This window comes from Polypterus senegalus, chromosome 4 (assembly GCF_016835505.1).
Source record: "Polypterus senegalus isolate Bchr_013 chromosome 4, ASM1683550v1, whole genome shotgun sequence".
In the NCBI taxonomy this organism is placed as follows: domain Eukaryota; kingdom Metazoa; phylum Chordata; class Cladistia; order Polypteriformes; family Polypteridae; genus Polypterus; species Polypterus senegalus.
In genome coordinates, this window is record NC_053157.1 from 112,733,607 (window position 1) to 112,759,159 (window position 25,553).

The 25,553-nt window shown below is 37.3% G+C and overlaps 1 protein-coding gene across 1 annotated transcript in view; it reads right to left on the reverse strand.

The window, feature by feature from the left end:
- The window catches only part of fryl (furry homolog, like), a 355,547-nt gene that overhangs the window by 116,502 nt on the left and 213,492 nt on the right, over window positions 1-25,553 (reverse strand). The window contains 10 exon segments of the mRNA XM_039751183.1: window positions 93-294; window positions 1,178-1,363; window positions 3,694-3,797; window positions 6,784-6,934; window positions 7,278-7,390; window positions 9,636-9,723; window positions 14,399-14,567; window positions 16,543-16,683; window positions 16,921-17,002; window positions 17,004-17,172. Of these exon segments, the coding sequence (XP_039607117.1) occupies window positions 93-294; window positions 1,178-1,363; window positions 3,694-3,797; window positions 6,784-6,934; window positions 7,278-7,390; window positions 9,636-9,723; window positions 14,399-14,567; window positions 16,543-16,683; window positions 16,921-17,002; window positions 17,004-17,172 (1,405 nt within the window).

Below are 25,553 nucleotides of genomic sequence, written 5' to 3' on the forward strand. Positions count from 1 at the left end.
TAATAAAATAAATTAGCTAACATCACTATGTACAGTATTAAATACAGAAAAGACACGTAGGCAGAAACAAAGAAAAAATAAGCAGAACCTACCGTGAACTGATAAATTCAATTAGTGATTTAACCTTTTCATCTTGCTCTGCTGAAATATCAACTTCATTTAAAATGGTAGATGTAAGTTGAGGAATGCCTGTGCTTGTCATTCCTAAGCTGATGCTAGAAGAGGTAGAACTTGAACTAAGACCTGAATCCGTCATTGGTGATGGCTGATAATCTGGTACAAAATCACATATCCCTAGTGAAAGTAAGCGGGGAAAAGAAGTGTAATTTTTTAACAAAGCTCAAGAATACATTATGTTACTCAATATTTATCACAAACTGGCAAAATACGTACATTAATAAAGATTCAATATAATTGTTTAATAACCTTGCTAGCACACCTAAAACATCTAAAATTAAGCCATTTCTCGCCTACTTTTAACTTTGTTAGTATGAAAATATTGTAGAACTAGTTCATTACCTGTTATGAACTTTATAACAGTCAGCATATTTAAGTCCAACTGTGAAAACCTGAAACTCAGGTGTCATGTGGCACTGCCCTTACTCTGTTGCAATGCACTGTCAACAACCAGTCATCTAAGCATCATTACCAGTACTATGTTAAACAGGTTAAGTCTTTCTACACAAGCAGCCAACCATCATGATCCCATTTTGGACTCTAGCACACAGCTTTAGTTGTCATACACTGCTGCTCCTGTACTATAAAGACTCTTTTGAGGAACAGTCACATTGTATATGCAGAGCTGTTCCACAAATGTGCAGCCAATGCAGCGGAGTTTAGCATGCATTATCAAGAAACATTAAGAAAAAGGAAGAAAAAAAACATGTAATTACCTGCTTCTAAATAGAGAACAGTTATAGCTTATTGTACATGAAGCTGGGATTTTCTTAACTGTAGAAGCAGACACATTTGGCAAGTCTTACCCTTTCACTCGTGACCAAAAATGTGCTTATGATGAAACATAATCTCAGATAACGCTGAATAAAATAGTGGTGTGAAGTGTATTGTAACGTGTAAAGTTCAATTACATTAAACCAAAACATCCAGAAAATGTACAGCAAACCACAATCCAACATACATAAAAGCCTGAGCTTTGATTTACTTAAGAGATACTTGCCTGTGAAACCATATTCAACAGGAGCTGCCTGCTTAATGGTCAGGACTCGAGGATCATTGAACTCCCTGTTTCGTAGCAACACAGAGGCTAGACTTTGGACATTGCTATTGGATCCTTGAACTATAAGCAAGTGAAGAAGCAGCCTCTTGCAGTGTTCATAGACTTCTGGATGCTGGTGATCAAAACCTTCAAAACAGTAAAAAATATAATGAAACTATAATAAATAACAAACATGTATAACAAAATAACATTTTAAAATGCAGCTAAACTATTAGAAACCACATGCCCAAAAATCAAAGCTTGCAGTAGTTTAGAGTTCCCAATATAACTCCAAAAGATAAGCTTGAGAATTACTGCAAATCCTCTCTTGTTCTGATGTTTTGAACTTCCTAAACTGGGGAAAAGCCAAAGGCACTGTTTTGAACTAAACGACTGCCGAAGCTGTGATTTAAGAAAATAAATTACAATACATTTAAATAAAATGAAAAAGTCTTCGAGAAATGTTTGTCCTGGATCATCAATTTTTATGAGGGAATTTGGCAAAGTGCCTATAATGGTCAGAATTAATAAATGTGAGTTAATATTTTAATAAATTCTAGTACAAAGACTTTGCACATTCAGATTAATTATCTGAGCAGTTCAAACATACTATTAAAAACTTAATGTGCTCTAAACAAACTATCCATACATTAATTTTCTGACTGACTACTGCAATACAGAGAGGCAGAGCACTAAAGCCCATCATTACAGTATTAAATCCAAGGCAAAAGAAAATCATGAATGAATGGGGTTCTAGGACAATACAGGATATATTCTTACTCCGACCTACGCTCAAACTCACACTGGAAAAGTTAACAGACTTCAATCAATTGAACACATACATGTTTGAAATGCAGGAGGAAAACAGAAACAACCCAGTTCCAGTAACTAGAAGCAGACTCAGGGAGAATGTGAAGCTTAAAATTGATGGACACCAGGCACAATTTTAAACCTAATATAATCTGGATCTGAGACAAACATCACTAACCACTGCATTGCAATGGCTTTAATTACACAGTAATTTTAAAAAGGTTTCTTTAAGAAGACAAAATATGACAGCTGAAGAAACTGAAATTTTTGTACAATGATCATTACTATACTTCATTATTCATGATTTTATTGAACATACTGCAAGGAATGCCAATTGCTAATAGACTACAATCTACAAATTATATAAGCACAATACACATTACCAAGCTATACTGTTTAAAATAGAATAAAAATAGAGAATAATTAATCAATTTTTATATCACCAAAAACTGCATTAAAAAACGGCTGCGCATTTATAACACTTATATCAACAAGTATAAATACATCTGAAAATACTGGGATATTATTTTATTTTGATATGGTGTTCATTAAAGATAAGCCATGACAGCAATCTAAATAGCAGTATTGTGCTCAATGATCCTATCAGACTCAATCCCCCAAAAGGTAGTCCTGTTAATTTTATAAATAAATGATGGGGTATTCCATATGGATTAAAGAGTCATTAGACAGTACTTTTTTTTAAAAAGGAATCCAGGGTCTCTAAAAAAAACCCAAAATAGACTAAGCAGCCATTAGATGCATACTGAAAAACAATGAGGGTTATTCACTCTACGTTTAAAATTGCACCGAGGTAAGCATATCAGTAAATGCAAAACACAAATTTCAATAGCACACCAACAAGCTGAAACCCTCAGTCAAGAAAATGCCTTTTTTTCAAGCACTGCACTTGACCTACATTGTTCGCTATGCATGTAGTGAACTCAAACAGCACTTCCATGTTTATGCTAAGTCTGAGTAGACTGTATATATTTCATCTGGCCAGTTCTTCATTGCTTGAAGAATGTTGGCTTTAAATATGTCTATTTCTGATTCCATGCACTGTTTGTCACAATCTATTTTTTATAAATACATGCCTTGTTATAATTCTTCCATTTATTTCTAATAATGCTATGGTATTTGGAATAGTTTAGCCATTCTGGGCACCATTACATTGTTACAGAAAGATTACAATCAAATTATTAAAATTTTTAAACGATATGCAATTAATTTCAGTGTATTTGATAAATCCCATGTCATGGATTTGAAAATGAAAAAGAAGGGAAACAACATAGAAATAGTGGCACTGTTTTGACACTGGGTGCCGTCAGTTTGCAAAACTGAGTAGAAATGTCCATATGCATGGTTTGAGGCTGCCGAGAAAATGTATTTGGCTTTATGCAAAGTTTACATTTTATACATCTCAAAGTCTGCGTGGAAACGCATGTAAGCAACATTTTTGTGCGTATGCACCGTTTATACATAACTCCAATGGTTATGATGAGCAGCCTCAATTCAGACCATGTCTATGCCAGGATTTGAACTAAGGGCTATGAAGCTGTCAGTCATTTACTTTAACCTGTCACCAGGTTGCCTCACCATCAAAAATAAAATGTTTAAGAAAATTGTGGAAAAGAAATTATCACAAACAAAGAGTTGTTTCTTGTTACCTATGAACACTGCATGCAGTAGAAGATGCAAGTAACTTCCCCACTCCACTTTTACCCCATGATCAACAATAAGGTCTGTTAAAAGGATAACTGCAATATTGCACCTAGAAAAGACAACAGATTTAACATCAGTAGAGGTTACATAGCTGTGTATTTATCATGAACAAGTATAAACTTATTTGAAAACACTGGCACATTATTTTGATACTCAATTACAAAAAAATGCTACATTCACACACAAATCAGGATGCTGTTCACTTCACTTAAGTTCTGTTAACAACTAAATGCATTTCCTAATTACTTGGGTTTTTTGCTTCTTCAAGTTGATTTTCTATTCTGTGCAGTAGACAGAACACAAAAGGCTTGTTTGATCAATAGCAACAACATCTGACAGTATGTCTGTTGGAAAAAGCCAACAAAAAGTTGAATGCAACCAATACTGAACCATTCTCTATTCTGTCACATGTGCAGAACATTCACAGTAAATGTTAGTTAGTTACTCGTGCCTGCCATGATAAAAACAAAGTACACCGATTACAAACAAGAAAAAGAAATGCATTTAAAACGAAGACCTACTTAAAATTTTCTGTAAAGTGGGGGCTTCGGAAAAGGTACAGGTTCTATACTGAAGCTTTAAGTACAAACATATAAATATACCAATAGTTTAATAAGATATCTTTATAACCTACTTAAAATTTGTGTTATTTTATTTAACTTCATAGTACTAGGGTGTTGCACCATGTTATGCATTATGGATATAATGAGAAATCAAGCAAAACTACACCTTTTATGGGCTAACTAAAAAGATTACAATAAGCAAGCTTTCAAGGCAACACAGGCCCCTTCTTCAGGCAATTCATTTAGCCTGAATTTATGAGAAAGAGAAGGGAGGTGAGCAGCATTATGCATTATGGTTTCATGGCAGGAAAGAGCACCACAGATGTGATATTTGCTCTGAGGGTGTTAATGGAAAAGAATAGAGAAGGCCAGAAGGAGTTGCATTGTGTCTTTGTGGATCTGGAGAAAGCATATGACAGGGTGCCTTGAGAGGAGTTGTGGTATTGTATGAGGAAGTCGGGAGCCGAGAAGTATGTAACAGTTGTACAGGATTTGTACGAGGGAAGTGTGACAGTTGCGAGGTCTGCGGTAGGAGTGACAGATGCATTCAAGTTGGAGTTGGGATTACATCAGGGATTGGCTCTAAACCCTTTCTTATCTGCAATGGTGATGGACAGGTTGACAGATGAGATTAGAAAGGAGTCCCCATGGACTATGATGTTTGCTGATGATCTGTAGCGAGAGTAGGGGGCAGGTTGAGGAGACCCTGAAGAGGTGGAGATATGCTCTATCTCCCTTCTTGAAGTAATTCCTGCTTCTCAGGCCTTTTCAGTCTGGGCTTGGTGCTTGGCAGATTGGATCTTTGCTTTCAGCACCTCAAAGAAAATCATTAGCTTTCTGGTTGCAGAAAGAGAGGTTGTTTCAGAAATTTTCATCCTTTTTTGCAGTGTGTACTCAGGAGTGAACTTGGGCAGAGTGCCCCGGGGAGTCCACTAAGAGATTCTTCAGAGTTCCCTTGACTGGTGGCCACCTGAGAGAGCCAGAGAAACCTTTTAGGATGGTGCAGCAAGTTTTAAGGTAATGTTTAACTTCTGCTGATAGGATTGAAGTCACTTTTAGTTGCAAAGTCAGTGGATCCTCACAGGTGAGTTCTTCTGTCCATCAGAGCTGTCATATATTGACTTACTCACTCTTTGTTTTTGCTTGAGTCCATTTTCTACCTTGTGGTTAAAGAAGTCTGCAGAGTAGCCTCTGGAAAGATGTTAGTTCAACTCTGAAATCTTTATTATCAGATAAAGTACAGGCAGATCATAGTACAAGTTGGAATTCAGTCACTTAATTTGCAATATAAATGGGGTAATGCGCAGCTGGATGTCTGCTAAATCTGCTGGTGATCACAAAAGCCTAACAGAAAATGCAATGTACACTTTGTCCTATAGAGCATCAGGCAATTTTTTGTTTTTCTGACAAAATAACCATTTTTCATATCACTGCTTACATGCTTATCAACCGCCATGTGTAATCCTGGAATGTTTCAAGATGCTGCCCAAAAGTCCAGAATTGTCTTCTCAATTCTCTTTGCTTTAGATTCAGAACAGGGTGAACCCAATGTGTGTGCTTACAATGCTGAAGGCACATGTTCTTCAGTGCTGTGATCACCATGTGTAAAAGGATATTTAAAGTTAATGTTAAAATGCATATGAATGATTGATTGCTTAATTTGTTTAGAATGCTAATTTCTCATAACTACATAAATGATGGATGATTCTGCTTAATCCCTAAAGGTAACATGTAGTGGAACTTCCTTAGTACTCAGCTTTACCTGAACTTTAGTAATAGAATCTTAACTAGTCTTTAGTTACCTAAAAATTTGAACTGTTTGATTTACTTTGTTTTCAATAGAGTAACGACAACATGCATTTTTCTGACTGTTTATGTATCATGTCTGCAAGTTTGACATACGGACATATGACTGTATGTTATATAGAGAACTTTAAAAGAAAAACCCAAAACAGCCATAAGACATACAATACTTGAATAGAAACATCTTATACAAGAACTTTTGTTTTGTGTTTTTCTCATTTTTGTGTAAACTGCTTTGCTTTGAATTTGTACTAAATCTTTTAAAAGTCACTTGTTACTGCATAATTATTTGCATACGTGTCAACAAGTCACACTCATTGCCTGAACTCCACTAGAAAGTGGAAGGTGTAGACCTTTTGGAAAGAGGAATGCAGCTACATGAAGATTAAAAGCAATCACAGAAGACATTCTGGAAACACAACAATCACTTCAACAACACAACACTTCACAGCCTACTAAATGGAAATGTCAATCACATTTTCCCTACTTTGAAAATACTAGAAAAATGCTTGACAAACATCTGAAAAGCACCTGAAAAAAGCCCGAAATACAGTACGCTTGAAAAACATTTGCAAAAAGCAATTAAAAACCCTGAAGAATGCTAAACAAACTGGAAATTTACAAGGCTCAAGTATGAATTAGCCCTTAGAGATGTTTTATGGGGATTACCTGTGCAGAGTTACTCCAGGGGTGTTAGTTTCTGGTAAGTAGTCTACAAGTGGTGCCCAACAGCCTCCTGAAGGTGGGAAAGGCAAAGGTTCTGAATGATTGTGTTCCATCACCTTCAGTCTCCAGTTAGCATAGAGTGGCATTGAATCACCTGGAAAACACAACATACAAAGTATTTTATTTTAATAAAAGTGGTTCACAGAATGCAAAAATAACATGAACTTTGCCAAAATAAGTTAATTATGCTCAAAAAAAAATCTTAGTTGATTTTTATATTTTGTAATATAATAAAGAAGCACAACTAAAGATATTACAGATAAAATGCAGATTTATTCTCTAATATTCTAACTGTTCAGATGAAAAATTGTTCCTTATATTAGAATGCATGCTTTCAACTGTTTATCCCTTTATATTAGATACAATTTATTAATGTTTCACATCTAAGCTAGTGTACAAATGAAGTTCAAGGTTGATGAAATGGTAGTTTAACTTACTCTTCTCCTCTTCATATGATCCACCAGAGCTGCTGCTGTAGCGGGATTCTAGTCGATGATGTTGTCTATTCAGATTGTTGTTTAGTCCACTGTAAATATCCAGGTGGACGCAGCTAAAGTTAATCAGAACACATTAATTAAATTAGCATTTCTTTCCTAAGGGACAGTCTATAAGATCTCTGGTAAACATATGATAGCAAAAATGTAGATGTCAGCATTTGTGCTGCTATTGGTATAGCTTTAAATACTGATGATAATAAGCTTGGGTGGTTAGAATAACTTCACCAAGGTGTTTTTTTGGGATTTCTGCACACTGAATATAAATATTACAGCACAATCAAATATGAATAACTGTGCCCTTAGCTTTTGCTTTTAAGCCTTGCTTATCTGTACATTTCTAAGTGTGATGCACAAATCTGAATGCAAGAATCTTCCTTCTGTGTATATAATGGAATATTCCACTTTGCACATTGTAAAGACTTAAATATCACATTCTATTCTTCTTTCACGGGCTGGTAAGTTGTAGACTGTATAAGAATGCATGCATACGTATACACATTTTGGACTCGAAAAAGATAAAATGGGGAAACACTATAGTATATGGGACCAGAATGCTGGAAAAATGTCAAGAGGATTATCAAGGAATAGGTGCAGGTTATTCAACAAGAAAGCTATCTAGTGTGTGTCTGTATTACCAAGAGAATATTATACAATTATTTGCCTTAAAAAAAGTACCATTCACATTAAAAAAAACTTGTTTCAAAAAGAAATACTGCTATTCTATCACTGCAATATGCACAAGGCAAATTAAATGCACAGTAACATTTTCTTTAATGTTAAGTACGCAAACAAAGCCCATTTAATTCTAATATGAATACATCAAGAAATCTCCTTTATTTAACACTATGTTTCTAGTAATAGAAACAGAGGGGACTGGGCGGTCTCTTGGTCTGGAACCCCTACAGATTTTATTTTTTCTCCAGCCTTTGGAGTTTTTTTTGTTTTTCTGTCCACCCTGGCCATTGGACCTTACTCTTATTCTATGTTAATTAATGTTGACTTATGTTTATTTTTTATTGTGTCTTCTATTTTTCTATTCATTTTGTAAAGCACTTTGAGCTACATTTTTTTGTATGAATATGTGCTATATAAATAAATGTTGGTTGGTTGGTTGGTAATATATTAGCATGGTTTGTTTTTATACTGTCAATTTTAATATGCAGATGTAAATGTTAAGCATATGTCTGTACCAAGCAAGTCAGAGAAACTTTATACATGCCTTTGATACTGCAATTTGATGAGCAATAAAAAAGGTCATTAGATAAAGAATTTAATCCTGCCTGCCATATTGTTTTAGAAATATTGGTCTCTAGTACTTCTGATGTGCTTACTTTATTACTCTTTTTTAATACTTTATTTACCTTTAAATTAGAACTACACCAAAACAGAAGGATACTAAAGGTTTCAGTATGTGAAATAAAATAAAAAAAATTAATTGTGCATTATATGTAAATCCTAACTAGACAGTTTTCAGTGCAACTGCTGCTCTGTACATATTGCTGTTTCTTTTCTAACACCTTATTATTAAGTGATGTGTCAACTAATTTTTTATTTCCAGGTTAATACTTTATTTTATTTTCTTTAACCAAGAGGCTTCTGTAAAATGTTAAAGGATGCCTCACTTGTACTGTATATAATAAGGGAAAATTTCGGACAGAGAGCAGGCTAAATGAAAGGTGCAAGAGGGGAGTTAGGGTAGTGATAATAATGAGTTAACGCCCAAGTCCCTTTTTATTAGAATTCGTCAAGCTATCCTGTACTGGGATTTCTTATCCAAAAAATTACCAAGACACAGATGAAGTGCCAAAGAAACACAGCAATAGACAAGAAACTCTCCATGTTGAAGTTATTACAGCATTAAACGCCAAGCTATAGTAAGTGTACTTTTTCCCCCTCTTATGTGTGTGTGTTTTGTTTTCATGTCAGCACTGGGCTTCACATAAAAGAACCAGGTTTACAGTGAAAATAATTTTAACAAAATTTGGGTTCATCCTTATCCAATCCGCTGTTCACCCATAATGTGGGGTCATTGGATCAAACTCTGACACTTACCTTCACAGATTCACCGAGTGGACACATATGAAACCAAACTGGCTAATCTATAAACACTAGTACTGCTTTAAGTAGTACTGCAAAACAAAATATTGCTTTTACAATCTTAGAGAATGTAAATGTTTACAAATATGGCTACTCATGAGAAAATTATAATTTATTAAACATTTATTGTATAGTTTGTAATCATTTGAATTCTAATGCTTTTAGCTCTTGGCAATTTACAATAACTATAGCAACACATACTTGTCTTCCAGATTGCTGTCTTTCAATATCTTGGTGTCATGGTGACCATCAGTCCCTGCAACCATTGTATTGCTACTAGAGGTAGTACCTACAGAGAAATAAAACCAGAAGTACAGCTATAGATATTAAGATACAAAATATTAATCAAAACACCTCTTTAAAAATATTACTTTTTAAAAAGTCCAAAAACATGTAAACCTTTCATTTATCATGTCTTTATGAACATAACATGAATGATAGGCATAAAAAATGTACACTCTCCCTAATTAAAAAAAGATTATCATAAATTTAATTAATCTGCTGTATGAAAAGTAACAATGACAGCAACCACAAGTATTATAACCAGTAAAGGTCTAACAAAGTACAAATCTCAATAAATTATCTTGATTTTGGATTCATAACACAATAGGCTGTTGATATGTTTTTGCAAGGAAACCACAGTGTTTCCCAAAAGGGGGGTAATCTGGGTTGTTATGACTTAGGGCTTCGTTTGTCCACTTGCCATTACAAACTACTTGGCTAGACCATGCAGTCTGCAATTTTCAAAAAGAAGAAAAAGTCTGAAAATCATAAATAATACCCGCAGAATATTAAAAGAGATAGCATGCTATATATAAGGGAGCCATATTAGCAAATGGCAGAGACTAAGTGACACGTGACAGTTGTGGCGAGTGGCAGGGGGCGGTACCCAGCCGGGATGCCTGGAAGGATCGGGAGAGGGATTATGCCTTGGGCCACGGGAACAGAGCATGGAAGTTCAACCCTATAGGGGCACATGGTCACTGCCAATGCAGAAGAAGCCCTGGACGTCAGCACTTTCAGGGACACCCAGAGTGCTTCGGGGTGCTCGTGTGGCATTTCCACCACACCAGGAAGTGCTGCCGGAATCTCATCAGGAGGCACCTCGAGCATGGCCGGGTAGACTTAAAAGGGGCTGCTTCCCTCCATTTAGTAGCTGGAGTCAGGGGGACTCCATGAAGTCAGGCACCATCTCCACCTGGTGTCAGAAGACAAGACCTGGCGTAGGAGGAGTGCAGCAGACTCCCACGAGCGCACCATTGCTAAGGATGCCTGGGACTGCATCGCATCTGGCAAGGCCACGCCAAGGAAGTCCCTTCGGACAGACGGGATCCGGGAGTTGAGTTCCCTGCCCAACGGCAGTCGGCCCCGGGGGGCCAGACATTGTTTGTATGTTGCAGGCAGGGTCTGCCAGGATCTGCTTCAGTGGCAGAGGCGTGCCGATCCACGGGGCTTCGTCAGCGCAGAGGCAGCAGAAAGAGCTGGGGAGGAGGAACCACTGCAGCTCAGAAAGCCGCTGCAGCAGAGAAGTCTTCAGGTGGCTTGCCACCGCATCAAGGGCAGGAATGAGAAGATAGAGGAGAACTGGAAGTCCCTCCTCGAGGCAGGCGAGGGATTGGACGGTGTTAGTTGCGCGCCCGCCAATGGTTGGTTGGAGGTGGGACCAACGAATGTCCATCCTGAGCCGGGAAGGACCCGACTGGGGCGAGGAGACGGCCCCACTGCATGCAGCCGGTATGTAGGACTGAACAAAAAGTAAGTCCACCGAAAGGCTGATGTCCTGTGCTTGCTGGCGGCTCTGCATGAGCTGGAGGATTGCCTTCAGCCCGCAGAGTCCCTATTTCAGGTAAAATGTGTCCTCCGTGACGTATCGATGAAGCAGGAGGGGAAGGCGGCCGCGCCCATGAAGACGCTGTCAATAATTTTAAAATACTAAAGTAACTTTCCAAATACAACTTCAGTAGAAAACTTTACTTAGCAGCGATTACTATTTTCTTTTATTTTGCTTTTGTACGTTCTTCTTTACACATGCTGAGATTCCAGCGTCGCGGTGGTGCAGGTGAGTGGAACCGGCACCGTACAAAGAAAAGGAGACCCTAGTGAAAAGATCCGTGATATTTATGATCGGAATCAAGTAACAGGGGCTCCAATAGTGGATATGGTGGGGATGGCCGATCGTGTGGTGAGGCAGACAGAGCGAAAGGGCAGTCAGGACACTGGCTGATGTGTGCCGGCCGTCCAAGGGCCCTATGCCCCGAGCCAGCGTCCGTCTCACGCTGCTCTACAGGGACGCAGATGGTGCAGAGTCTCTTCCTTTCCCATAGGGAGACCCAAATCATCAAGGTGTCCCAGACAAAGAGGAGGAGCGGAGGAAGAGAGCTGTTTCCTCCAGTAAAGGAGGATGTGAGGCTGGGAGCTCACGTCCAGAGTCGGGCCACCCTCTGCAAAGTCAATGGGGAGTCCCGAAGTCAGCTGAGAAGACAGAGGTGCGATCGGTCTCGTCTGATGTCCCGATCTGGGAAGGCACGGAAGCCTCGGAAGGTGTTCCGAAGTGACAAATGCCGGGGTGCCAGTTGGAGGGGGGAACATTGCCTGTGTGCATCATGGAAGGATGCCAGGTGGTGATGTCCAGGCAGTGTCTCTGCTTTCTGTGTTGCAAGACCGGACCCTGGAGGTGCGCGAGTAGGACCCGCTTTGTGGGAGACATGCCCTCGCGGAACGGGCCGCTGGCCCTTATTGGTCTCAGCTAGTGGTGGGGCAGTGTGGAGAGTGGCTGGGGACCATACCCAGCCAGGATGCCTAGAAGGACCGGGAGAGGGATTACACCTCCTCCGGACCATGAGTGAGCAGCCGCCCTGGTTGCTATGGGGGTACAAGAACGGAGCATGGACGCTCAACCCTATAGGGGCCTGTGGTTACCACCAGGGGGTGCCCGAACACCGAAGAAGCCCTGGACGTCAGCACTTCCAGGGACACCCAGAGTGCTTCCGGGTGCTCGTGCAGCAGTTCTGCCACACGAGGAAGTGCCACCAGAAGCTCAACAGGAGGCATCTGGAGCACGGCCAGGTGGACTTAAAAGGGGCAGCCTCCCTCCATTTAGTAGCTGGAGTCGGGTGGAAGTGGACAGAGCTCGGAGGAGAGGAGAGGAGCAGAGGCGATGAAAAAAAAAAAAAGGCATTAAAAGAGGCCAGGACTTGAGGGTGTGTGGTGCAGGGGGACTGGGTTGTGTGCGTAATTGGAAATATTGTACATATGGCGAATAAACGTGTGTTGGTGACTAAACCATCGGTGTCCGTCTGTCTGTGTCTGGGCTGGTTCCCGCACAGTACATAATTGTGTAAAGAAGAGGAACGTACAAAAGCAAAATAAAAGAAAATGGTAATCGCTGCTAAGTAAAATTTTCTACTGAAGCTGTATTTGGAATGTTACTTTAGCATTTTAAAATTATGGACATTTGACAGTTGTCCTAACGCATCTACTACCACAAGAAAGACTTGGAGACATTTGTGGTAGGCTTAATTGATTACAGCTTTCGTCAATAACTCATGGATAAAATTAAGGAAATACTCCACAGTTCTAATAAATCCAAAGCCCGGTTGTATTTCCTCCAAGCCATTTATCAAGTTAAACAAATACATACACCTATATCATTACACCCCTAGTAACAATATTATTCTTAACTTTTATTTTGAAAATTTTTTGATTATTACTAATTTCTGCTTTTACTAGTCTGGACCAGTTTATCTGACATAAAAAATCATTTTAGTAATGAATTTAAGTATGCATTCACAAGCCATTTAACAAGAAAACAAAAGAATATTTCTAATATCTTTTTCATATATTGAACAAAGTTTAGCATACACTAGATGGATAGATTAAAAAAATAGACTAGACGAGATGAAAATATAATCAAAAATGGGATCAGTACAGCTAGATAACACACTTTCAGTTAAAACAAATGAAAATGCAAAAAAGAATGCTTTATACATGATTTCAATGACTCAACTGATACAGCTACTGACAGAATGAAAGCCAGCTTCAGTATTTTCACTGCATTTCTGTTGATTTGTGATGTAGCAATTCTTATATGTTAAATGTCTTCCTTTCAGCCCATACATTGATAAATATGATGGAATGTGGAGGATACTTGCAGTATACTAGGATAATTCAAATTTCTCTCAACTAAAACTATCAGACAAGGGGCCGAATGTTTTCAATGGCTTAGAATTCATAGTTGAGCAGAAGAGCTGTGATAGATCATTATACTTCTTTCAGAACACCTAACAGCGGGAAGTGAGGTTATTTTAATGGTCTGCAGACTTTTTTTGTTTATGGCAAAATTTTAAAATTTATTCCATTTAAGGATATGGGGTCCTTTCTGGCCACTGCCCCCTGAATAAATTCAGCTTGCACAGCATTGCTGATGTTTGAACATGAGATACACCAAGAAAAGTTTGGAAATCACGGAACAGCTCACTATGAAATCCTAACACTTCTAATTTTGCTCAGTGGGAGATTGCTGAAGGATGTCTTGCTTCTATGAAGAGTCATTGATCAATTCTTGCAAAACTCTTACAGAAGCTGTCAAACAGCTGTGGCATTAAGGATTACAACAAACTAAATAAGGAAGACCAACCTAGCAGTTTGTTAGCTGAGAACTTCCCAGACTTCACCCAGTATATTAACTGTCTTATTGTATTCCATGTATTACATTATAAACAAAGATACAAACTTTGTTATTGTAGTGTTTAGAATAATTCATTGTTATTGATATTACTTCAAATGCTATTATTAGTTTTCTGTAGATGTAACAACTGTTTGAATAAAATTTTAATTTTGTGTGATTCTGTTACAATTGTCCATTTTACGTATTTATTACAAAAATGCATGAAAATTGCTTGTTATTGAGCTTGTTTTGTTGTTGTATATTCTTTGGTTAGATATATGGGTCAGAATGAGATTACCTGAGGTAACAGAAGGGATTTTGTAGCTTGAAGTGATGCGATAGTATGGTGGGTTGTCCATATGTGTCACTGCTGAGCAGACAGGTTCAGTAAGTTCAAGTTCACTTAGAAGTTCCTCAAGAAGCTGCATGGTTTTGTCTCGGCCCAGATATACTACCACTTTTTTAACCTAAAAATAATACACAACAGATTAGCATGCAAATAAAATGCAATATTTAGATGCAATTTGTTAACCTGGCTAATGCATATCTAACAGAAGTAATGGAAGCACAGAAAAAAAAACACACACTAAACTTACTTTTTTCACAAAATGAATTATATCTTTACCCTGTTTATAGGGTTACTTGTAGAAATGCTTTAAACTCTCCCTATCAGTTAAATGCAAAATATCTTTCTATTGTTTGCGGACAGCAGTATCTGGTGAAAACATGTTTGTGTTTAAGAAACTGAATTTTGCTACCCTCAATTTAGCTGAATACATTTTAAAAAGTACATCATCATTAGCATTCTCACTGCTCACTGCAATTCAACTGCTATGTGACATGTAAGAAATCCCTAAAAATGTATAACAAATGAATGCTGCAATTTCTGCATATACGTAGTTGAAAAAATATAGTCAATTGCAATTTTTATATAAATGAGCCCTTTTTTATATACAGTATACACACAATCTGATCACATTTTTCTTTCAGTTACTGTTTTGCAAGGTAAACTGTTAAGCCTTCTTATTTGACATATTTCATTTAAACCTTTTTAATAAAAGGAAAAAAGAATATAATATGGTATGTATTCAACCAACCATTTAATTTTATCATCACCACCATTTATTAGTTTGATTACTGATTGTTTCTTTGTTTCTGTTTAATTTTTCAATGAAGTTTAACATTAATAGTTCATTAATTATTTTGGCTTTTTTAACCTTCAGACAGTTTTTTTTTTCTAGATATTATTGTTTTGCCTACTCTGTTATTTATCATTATTATTGGAGAATTAAATTGAGAAAAACATTTCTTAGTGCTTACATTTAATGATTGACCAAGCAATGCATTTGACAAACATGTAATTTCGCTGGTCAAACTGGTTTCTCACTTATTGTAACTCAATGTAAAAAATTCAATAGATGGGCATAAATTAAATTAGATCTGGCATTCATTTTATAACTTATTTAGGTCCTGTCCAGTGTAAATGTGCATACTTATTTCTATTAAATGTTATCCAATGGGAAATATAGTAGTGCACTAACCAATGCTGATGCTTCACATCCTTAAAGAAATACATTCTGATCACAGTCCAGGAATGAACAATGTGGCATCTTCACATTCTCCATGTGTTATCATTAGCGCACATTTCTTTTCGAGAAAATGACTCATAATTAAAACTAATGCTTTAGCAATATTGTAATTGTGCTAACAACCTTCATTAGTTATGTGTCACCAACAGTACGAGTTGGAATTGTAACATTTAAATAAGCAGATTCAGAGCTAGCTGCAGGGGAGCCGCATGATTTTCAACTAGGGCGGCAACAGCAAACAATTCACCAAAGTACGCCAAGCTACCTAAAAGAGCAATATATTGAGCAAGAATCTTTTGGGTCTACTATAAGTAGTATGCATTTCAACGATTAAGATTCAAATTTAAATATAAAGACTAGAAAAATGGAATGAACCTTTTGATTTTTTTATTTAATATCCATGTGTTCTACTGAAGAAAAAAAGTCAATAAGAAAATACACCCAGTGTCACAGCAAACCATAGTTATGATGACAGACATGTAGATTATACTTTTGTTTTGTTTTATTAAACAAAAACTGCTGCAAGAATTAAAAAAATGCCCTTTATATGACAATATTAAAAACTGTCAATGCTGTTTTTTCAAATTTTAAAACACTATTAACTTTTACCTATGTAGGCTGAAATACTTATTTAATATTTAAATAATAGCTATGAAAAATGAAGTCAGGAAAGATTTGAGAAATGAGAGTAACTTTGAAATGAACATTAAATTATTGCCTTTGGTTTATAAACAGCATTACAAAATAACTAAGAAAAAATAAAATTACATCCACCTACTGGAACACAATTAGGCATTTCATTGTATTCCAATTTAAATGCAGTATGTATGTTTATTTAAATCATCCAACTTACATAAGTTAACAGGCTGGGCTCACTGGTCACACCACACATGCCTATTAAAAACTGCAGTATTATCTTCAGATTCTTTGGCCAACTATCAGCAAGTGTTGTCCAAACATTTTCAATTTCTGACCAGGCAAACTCATCCCCATACTGTAAAGCAAAATAAAATGCATTTTACTGTAAATACAAGATTGACAGACAAATATAAGAGAACAATCTAAAAATTCTTAAATACGTTCCATTTTAAAGTTAGTTTTGTTAGATGATGAATAAATGGATAAAACATTATTTAAGAGTAAGAAAACAAGCCAAAAAGAGAACATATGGTGGAATACTATAATTAAACAAATACCAAATATAACGTAAATATGAACAGCAACACAATACCTTTGCAGTCATAAACATAAGGTTGTTAAGCACCATGGCTGTGGCATGGGGAGATCCCCAGCCCTCTCCACGAAGCCAGCGGGCTAGTCATCATTAACTCTCTGTCCTTCATGTCATCATCCTCCTCTTCCTCTTGTTTTTTTGCAGGTGGTTTAAAATCTACCAACTCAATATTGTTCATCCATGGTAGCAGGTAGTGTAACATCACCTGACGGCCCCCTGGATGTGCGGTCTGAATTCTCTGGCTTACCTCTATCAGACACACACAAAAAATACATATAACGTTGTCAAACATTTTAAAGACAGCTAGTATTTAAGTGCAAAAAATAAAACAATTTTCAACATGGCATTCTTAAAGACTACAAAAGTGAAATAAGATAGACTTGTTGACAAATAATGTTCACAGTGGTATAGCATAGAAATAAGCCTTATTGTAATAAATATTTACTCTCATAATATTGAACTATGAATTAAAAAAAAAATGAATAAGAACTTCATTGATATTTAAAGTAGTTCAGAACTCTTAACTGTGTGTGTGTGGCTCCAAAAAAACTAACATTACTTAAACTATCAGCTCTTAGGACACCTGGACTACTACCTTTTTTAATAAAAACAAAGCCTCCTTAACTAAAATTGATTACAATCATCTTGAACATACCACACTGAACTGCAGACTACTGGACTATAAATTGCATCTCAAATAAACTCTTGTGTTGAAGTATTTGTAACTCTTAAATAACTGCTATGTATGGTTCTTTGTTGCATTTCATCAGAACAGATCCTTTTAAGTAATTCTTTTACCATTAAAAAAGAGATTACCAGATATACATTTGGAATTTATTAACTTGGGGTTATTAGGATTAGAAGGGACATCCGCCTGGGAAAGAAAACACTTATGTAATGCAAATGTAACAACAATTTTAGGATTATTGATTCTTCATGTAATCATTGTTAAATCTATAAGAAAAAACTTTTTTCTTGGCAGGATGCACACTGCACATAAATAAGGAAAATAAGCAGAGAAACAGAGAGGGAGAAGATTGTCACCATCACACAGACAATAATTTTATATTTCCCACTAAACATATCATATGAAAAAGTTTGGGAACCCCTCTTGATTCTTTGGATTTTTGTTTATCATTGGCTGAGCTTTCAAAGTAGTAACTTCCTTTTAATATATGACATGCCTTTTGGAAACAGTAGTATTTCAGCAGTGACACTAAGTTTATTGGATTAACAAAAATATGCAATATGCATTATAATAAAATTAGACAGGTGCAAAAATGTGGGCACCCCAACAGAGATATTATATTAATACTATCTGTATATCAATATATCACTGTATATCAATAAACAGCCTCCTTTTGCAAATATAACAGCCTCTAGACACCTCCTATAGCCTTTGATGAGTGTCTGGATTCTGGATGGAGATATTTTGACCATCCTTCCATACAAAATCTCTCCAGCTCAGTTAAATCTGATGTCTGCCGAGCATGGACAGCCTGCTTCAAATCATCCCATAGATTTTCGATGATATTCAAGTCAGGGGACTGTGACAGCCATTCCAGAACACTGTACTTCTCCCTCTGCATGAATGCCTTTGTAGATTTCGAACTGTGTTTTGGGTCATAGTCTTGCTGGAATATCCAACCCCTGTGTAACTTCAACTTTGTGACTGATGCTTGAACATTAACCTGAAGAATTTGTTGATATTGGGTTGAATTCATCTGACCCTCGACTTTAACAAGGGCCCCAGTCCCTGAACTAGCCACACAGCCCCACAGCCCCACAGCATGATGGAACCTCCACTAAATTTGTGTTCTTCTTCCGCCATGCAAAGCACTTTTTGTTATGACCAAATAACTCAATTTTTGTCTCATCAGTCCAAAGCAAAATCACAAAATGAATCTGGCTTGTCTAAATGAGCATTTGCATACAACAAGCGACTCTGTTTGTGGCGTGAGTGCAGAAAGGGCTTCTTTCTCATCACTCTGCCATACAGATTTTCTTTGTGGAAATTGCGCTGAATTGTAGAACAATGTACAGATACACCATCTACAGCAAGATGTTGTTGCAGGTCTTTGGAGGTGATCTGTGGGTTGTCTGTAACCATTCTCACAATCCTGCGCATATGCCGCTCCTGTATTTTTCTTGGCCTCGCGGCTTCACTCTATCGCGGATTTTATATGTAAGCATATCTAAATATACAGTAATCCCTTGCTATATCGCGCTTCGACTTTCACGGCTTCACTCTATCGCAGATTTTATATGTAAGCATAACTAAATATATAGCGCAGATTTTTCGCTGCTTCGTGGGTTCTGCGGACAATGGGTCTTTTTATTTTCTGTACAGGCTTCCTCAGTTGGTTTGCCCAGTTGATTTCATACAAGGGACGCTATTGGCGGACGGCTGAGAAGCTAACCAATCAGAGCACACAGTTAAGTTCCTGGGTGCTGAATGCGGTGTTAACCAGGAAGTCTCGTCTTGCTCATTCAGCATCAATGTGTTTTGCTGTGTAAAGAGTTAACTTTTGTGCTCTTTTGTGTTTATCTTTGTGCATAGTCAAGCCCTTCATTAAGGCTCCAAAATGATCTACTTCTGCTACTGCTTCAGGGTCTGTGCCCAAGCGCCAATGGAAGATGCTAACGATTGCCAAAAAGGTAAACGTTTTGGATTTGTTGAAAGAAGGGAAAAGCTACACTGCTGTAGGACGCCATTACAGCATCAATGAGGCTACAATTCTTTTTATTTAAAAAGTAGGAAAGGAATATAAGATCTATGGCAGCAGTGTCCTTTTAACCAGGGTGCAAAACGAGTTGTAAGTGGATGTAATAAGGCAGTAGTCTGGATGGAATCTGCTTTAGGGATTTGGATTGAAGAAGAATAACGGCGGTGCTACACAGTTGCCTGAAGTGGCTCCTTTACAAGGGCTATAACGCTCTCCTTTGTTGTGCAGTAAAATTAAACTCATCGTTATCGGACAAGTCATCGTGTCATTGTTGGTGATTAACCATAATTAATTTTCTACTTACAGTACTTAGTACATGTACGTACGTTTAGTGTCACTGTACACACATTTACTGTATACAACTTTTCTTGCATTGTACGTATTTATTGCTGGTGGCCTGTCTATCGTAATGGCTGTAACATATGTGATATCGGAGACACTCGATATCTTTAAAATAATATTTAGGTTTTACTGTATATAAACTGTGTGTTTACATACATAATTTCAATGAATCGTACCTAATATCTAAGAGAATACAAAGGGATTATGCTATATAACTTTGCAGGGAATATTTATAAACAGTGTGGGAGAGTTTATAAGGGCTTAAAATATATAAAAATAACCATACAAACATATGGTTTCTACTTCGCGGATTTTCACCTATCGCAGGGGGGTCTGGAACGCAACCCCCGTGATCAAGGAGGGATTACTGTATAACGTGGATTTTTCGCTGTTTTGTGGGTTCTGCAGACAATAGGTCTTTTTTACATTCGCCATTCATCCCGGCCAATACCCCCAGGCCGCCAGATGGAGCCCTCCTTGCAGCATAGAGGTGCCCCGAATGCCAGCAGGGAATCATGGACAGTGGGGTTATAATGCACAGACCTGCTGTATACCATGAGAGCCGCCAGGACACACTGCAGGGAGGCCCAGGGATTTATATTTTTCGTATAGACCGGAAGTATTTCCAAGTCACGGGAACGGAAGAAATGATATACTTCCGGGCTGAAGAAAAAGAGAAGTTTTTACCTGACCCGGAAGTGCTGGATAATCACATGGACTGAGGGCTCAGAAGTACTTTCCCGGGTCGAGGACTATAAAGGACAGTGGGAGATACCAGACAGATGAGCCGAGTTGGAAGGCAGGGTGGCTAAGCGTCTGAGAGATTGGAGGATTTGTTTATTTAACTATTGGGTTTTGTTATTGAGTATAGTGGAGTGGTGGTGCTTTGTGCACGTTATTATTATAATAAATAATAATTGGACTTTTTATCTGGTGTCTGACGTGGTGTCTGAGAGTTCAAGGGCGCGAGAGTGTCCCTAATCTGTCACAATATATACATACATACATACATATACATACACATACACATACTCAGTCCCTGACAAAATTCATGTCACTTCTCTATTTTGTAGAAACTTCTGCTATTAACCTGACTTTTAATTAATCAACTGGTGTTAGAAAATAGCTCATATGAAAAGCTAAAGCCCTCCCAAATGATGTTTAATGCACTGAAATAAATTAGTTTCACTGAAAAAAGATTTATCATTTAATCAAGACAGAAAGGTCAAATTTGGGCAAGACAAAAGTTTTGTCGCCTATACAGAAAATGAACAACTTCACTGCAAATCTAAAAATATGTCAGCAAATTAAGTAGTGGTGCTGTGAGATCCAAATTTAATATCTTGTATGACTTCCATGAGCTTGAAGGACAACATCCATGCGGTTTGGCAAGGATTCATACAATTTATTGATGAAGTCATCAGGAATAGCAAAGAAAACAGTCTTGCATGCCTCCCAGAGTTCATCAATATTCTTTGTTTTCATTTTCCATGCTTCCTCTTTTATCCTACCCTACATATGCTCAATGATGTTCATGTCTGGTGACTGGGCTGGCCAATCCTGGAGCATCTTGATCTTCTTCGCTTTAAGGAACTTTGATGTGGAGATGGAAGCATGCAATGGAGCACCATCCTGCTGCAGAATTTGGCCTTTTTTTATGGTTGGGAATATAAGAGGTAGCTAAGATTTCTTGGTACTTTAGACTATTGATGTTGCCTTCCACCCTGCAGATCCCTCGCATACCCCCATACTGGATGTAACCCCAGACCATGATTTTGCCTCCACCAAACTTCACTGTTTTCCGGGTAAATCTCGGCTCCATGCGGGTTGCAGTAGGTCTCCTGCAATATTTGCGGTGACTGTGGTGTAATTCAACAGAAGATTCATCTGAAAAATCCACCTTCTGCCACTTTTCCAGCATCCATCCTTTTAGCAGGCTGTGGGCCTTGGCAAATGCTACACGGTTTTTCAATTGTCTTTTGTTTAGTGCTGGCTTATGGGCACTGATTCGACCATGGAGGCCATTTCGAGACAGAATCCAACAAACTGTTTTGGTTGACACAGGGACTTCAGGTGACCAGGTCTCATGGAGCTCTGCTGCAGTGGAAAATGGGCTGGCCTTGGATTTTCGAGCCAACAAACGGTCCTCTTGAGCAGTTGTCTTGCGGGGTCTTCCTGACCTGGGCTTGTCAAAAACATCTCCAGTCTCTTCAAATCTTTTTTTTTTATCCTCTGAAGTTGACGCTGAGACACATTGAAGGTGTTTGCCACATCAGCAGTGGATTTGGTCTTCAGCCTCTTGATAATCAACACTTTAGTCTCAGGGTGAATCTTAGGCATGTTTGCAGAGGTCTAGCTGCAGTTGATGTGAAGGTCTAGTGTACTGGGGTTCTTTTTATACACACCTGAGACCTAATTAATCCATTATTAGTCACAGGTGAAGCTCATATGACAAGGCGACAACACTTATGTCTTGCTAAAAATTGACTCAATGGGCTTCACCAAGTTGTGAATATTAGAATACTTTTCGTCAGTTTCGTTTTGCACTGAAACATTATTACAAAAGCTGATGGGATTGAAATGACCCATTTATTGTAACAAAATCTTGATTAGAAATATATTTTAGCGACACTTCAGGTCAATTTGTACACAAGCGACAAGACTTTTGTCAGGGACTGTATATATTATATATATATAATATTATTATATATATATATGGATAGATATAGATATATACACACACACGTTTTGTCACAAGAGTTTTATATATATATATATATATATATATATATATATATATATATATATATATATATATATACACATACACATACACATACACACACACACACACTGTACATATACACACACACACACACACTTTTTGTTAAAGTGATAGTGAAAACTACTGTTTTTAATTAAGTCTTGTTTCAGATAGGTACATTACAGAAAAAAAATGAAACAATATGTCAGCTTGTAATTATGAGAATATTTTTCTTTAAAGCCACTAGGGGGTTCCGCCCAACCCCATGTTTGATTTACCAGATATACAATTTAAAGAGATTGTTATTTTCATGGGAATTGTTACATACACATTATTTTCATTTTTACATTAAAACTTGTAAAATCAATACTTGTCCTTTATTTCCGGTCCCGGGTGTGGTTAAATCTCTTTCTCGTAGGATTTATAACGCTGCTCGCGTTGTGAAGGGGGGGTCGGCTGAATGCACGCTAAGGAGTTGCAGTCGGATCGTTGTGAAGGGGGAGGAGGGGCTGAACGCATGCTAAGGAGTAGGGGTCAGATCATCTGCTCGCTTGTCATTGTTGTAAGAACTGGGAGCACATGATGTCTGTCAGCCAAAAGCATTCCAACAACTGCTTGGTTAGATGTTAAAGAACTTGTTTTAAACGTTAAAGTGTCTCTAGTGGGACATCAAATTGTCTTCTGAGAAGATCACGTCTCATCTCCCTCCCAGGATTTTTTTTATAATAGAGAGATATGTATTATGGATAAATATTTCTGTACATATTAGTTAAAATATGTATATTAGAGAAATTTTATCTATTTTAGTATTTTTATGGTCATTGGACAATACGCCTAAGTCCAATTTCTTAATAAAAAATAAACAGTTAACACCTGGGGTCTAAAGTTTAATTATACAAATATACTTTAATATAGGACATAAGGCTTCTGTGTGTTTGTTTATATAGTATTTTATTGTAAGAAAATTTTAAAGAGATAAGGGGGAAAAAATCTGAATCTGTATCAGAATTGGCTGATCAGGTAACATGAAATCGGTGATAAATACATACAGTTGGAAGTCAGAAATTTACATACACTTAAATTCTTTAAAACTCATTTTATGATTACTCCACAGATTTTACACTAACAAGCTATAAATTTGGCATATATTTTAAGACATCTACTTTGTAATTGTTTAATTACAAAAGTAATTGCTTCCAACAATGTTCATGGACAAAGTATTTAACTTTTTATTGGCTATATCACAATTCCAGTGGGTCACAAGTTTACATACACTTTGTTAATATTTGGTAGCATTGCCTTTAAATTGTTAAACTTGAGCCAAACATTTTGGGTAGCTTCTACAAGCTTACAATAAGTTGCTGGAATTTTGGTACCATTCCTCCAGATAGAACTGGCGTAACTGGGACAGGTTAGTAGGCCTCCTTTCTCGCACAACTTTTCAGTTACCACATATTTTCAATTTGATTAAGGTCAGTACTTTGTGTTGGCTGCTCCAATACCTTAATCCATTTTGACACAGCTTTGGAGGTATGCTTGAAATCTTTGTCCTTTTGTAAGTTCTATTTACGAATGCACTTCATCTACCTTGCTGACTTTGTGATATTTCACTGGAGTATATCTACATCATTTTCCTTCCTTTTTATGCCTTCTACTTTGTGAAGTGCACCACTCCCTCCTGCAGTAAAACACGTCCACACCATGACCTGACAGTTGGGATGGTGTTCTTTGGCTTACAAGCCTCAACCTTTTTCTTCCAAACATGATGATAGTCGTTATGACCAAACAGTTCAATCTTGGATTCATCAGACCAGAGGACACTTTTTCAGAAAATAAGATGTTTGTCCCCATATGATTTGCAAATTGCACACTGTCTTTTTTTATGATGGCTTTGGAGCAGTGGCTCCTTCCTTACTGAGCAGCCTTTCAGGTTATGTTGATATAGGACTTGTTTTACTGTGGGATATAGAAACTTGTCTGTTTCCTCCAACATCTTCACAAGGTCCTTTGCGGTTGTTCTGGGACTGATTTGTACTTTTTGTGCCAAAGTATGTTCTTCAATAGGAGACACAATAAATCTCCTTCCTGAGCGGTATGACAGCTGTATGGTCCCATGGCGTTTAAGCTTGCGTATTATTGTTTGTACAGATGAACATGGAACCTTCAGGCATTTGGAATTTGTTCCCATGGGTGAACCAGATTTTGCGAAGGTCCACAATTTTTTTTTTAAGGTCTTGGTGGATTTCTTTTGATTTTCCCATTAAGTCAAGCACAGAAGCAGTGAATTTGATGGTAGGCTTTAACATACATCCAATATTGACTTCAGTTAGTCTAATTGGCTATCAGAAGATAACTGTCTAATTGCCTAAAGGCTTGACATCATTTTCTGGAATTTTGAAAGCTGTTTAAAGGCACAGTTAACAAAATGTATGTAAGCTTTTGAGCAACTGGAACTTTAATATAGCCAATAACAATGAAATAATCCGGCTATGATCATTGTTGGGAAAAATTACTTTTGTCCTGCACAAAGAAAATTTCTTAAATGATATGCAAATTTATTTATAAAATATGACATTATGTTTGTAGTGGAAAATTGATAAAAACTGTACCTGCATGCTGCCCCAAGACAGTCTAAGCAGGCTACTTAAGACACCATTTTTCCAGGCTCTTTTGGTGAACAGTCAACAGTCTTTAATTTATTCAGAACAAAGGTACAATTAATTAAGTTGAAAAAATAAAGGTATTCACATGGAACACAGGACTGGACTTCATGGTATCATTAACAATTCCTAAAATGG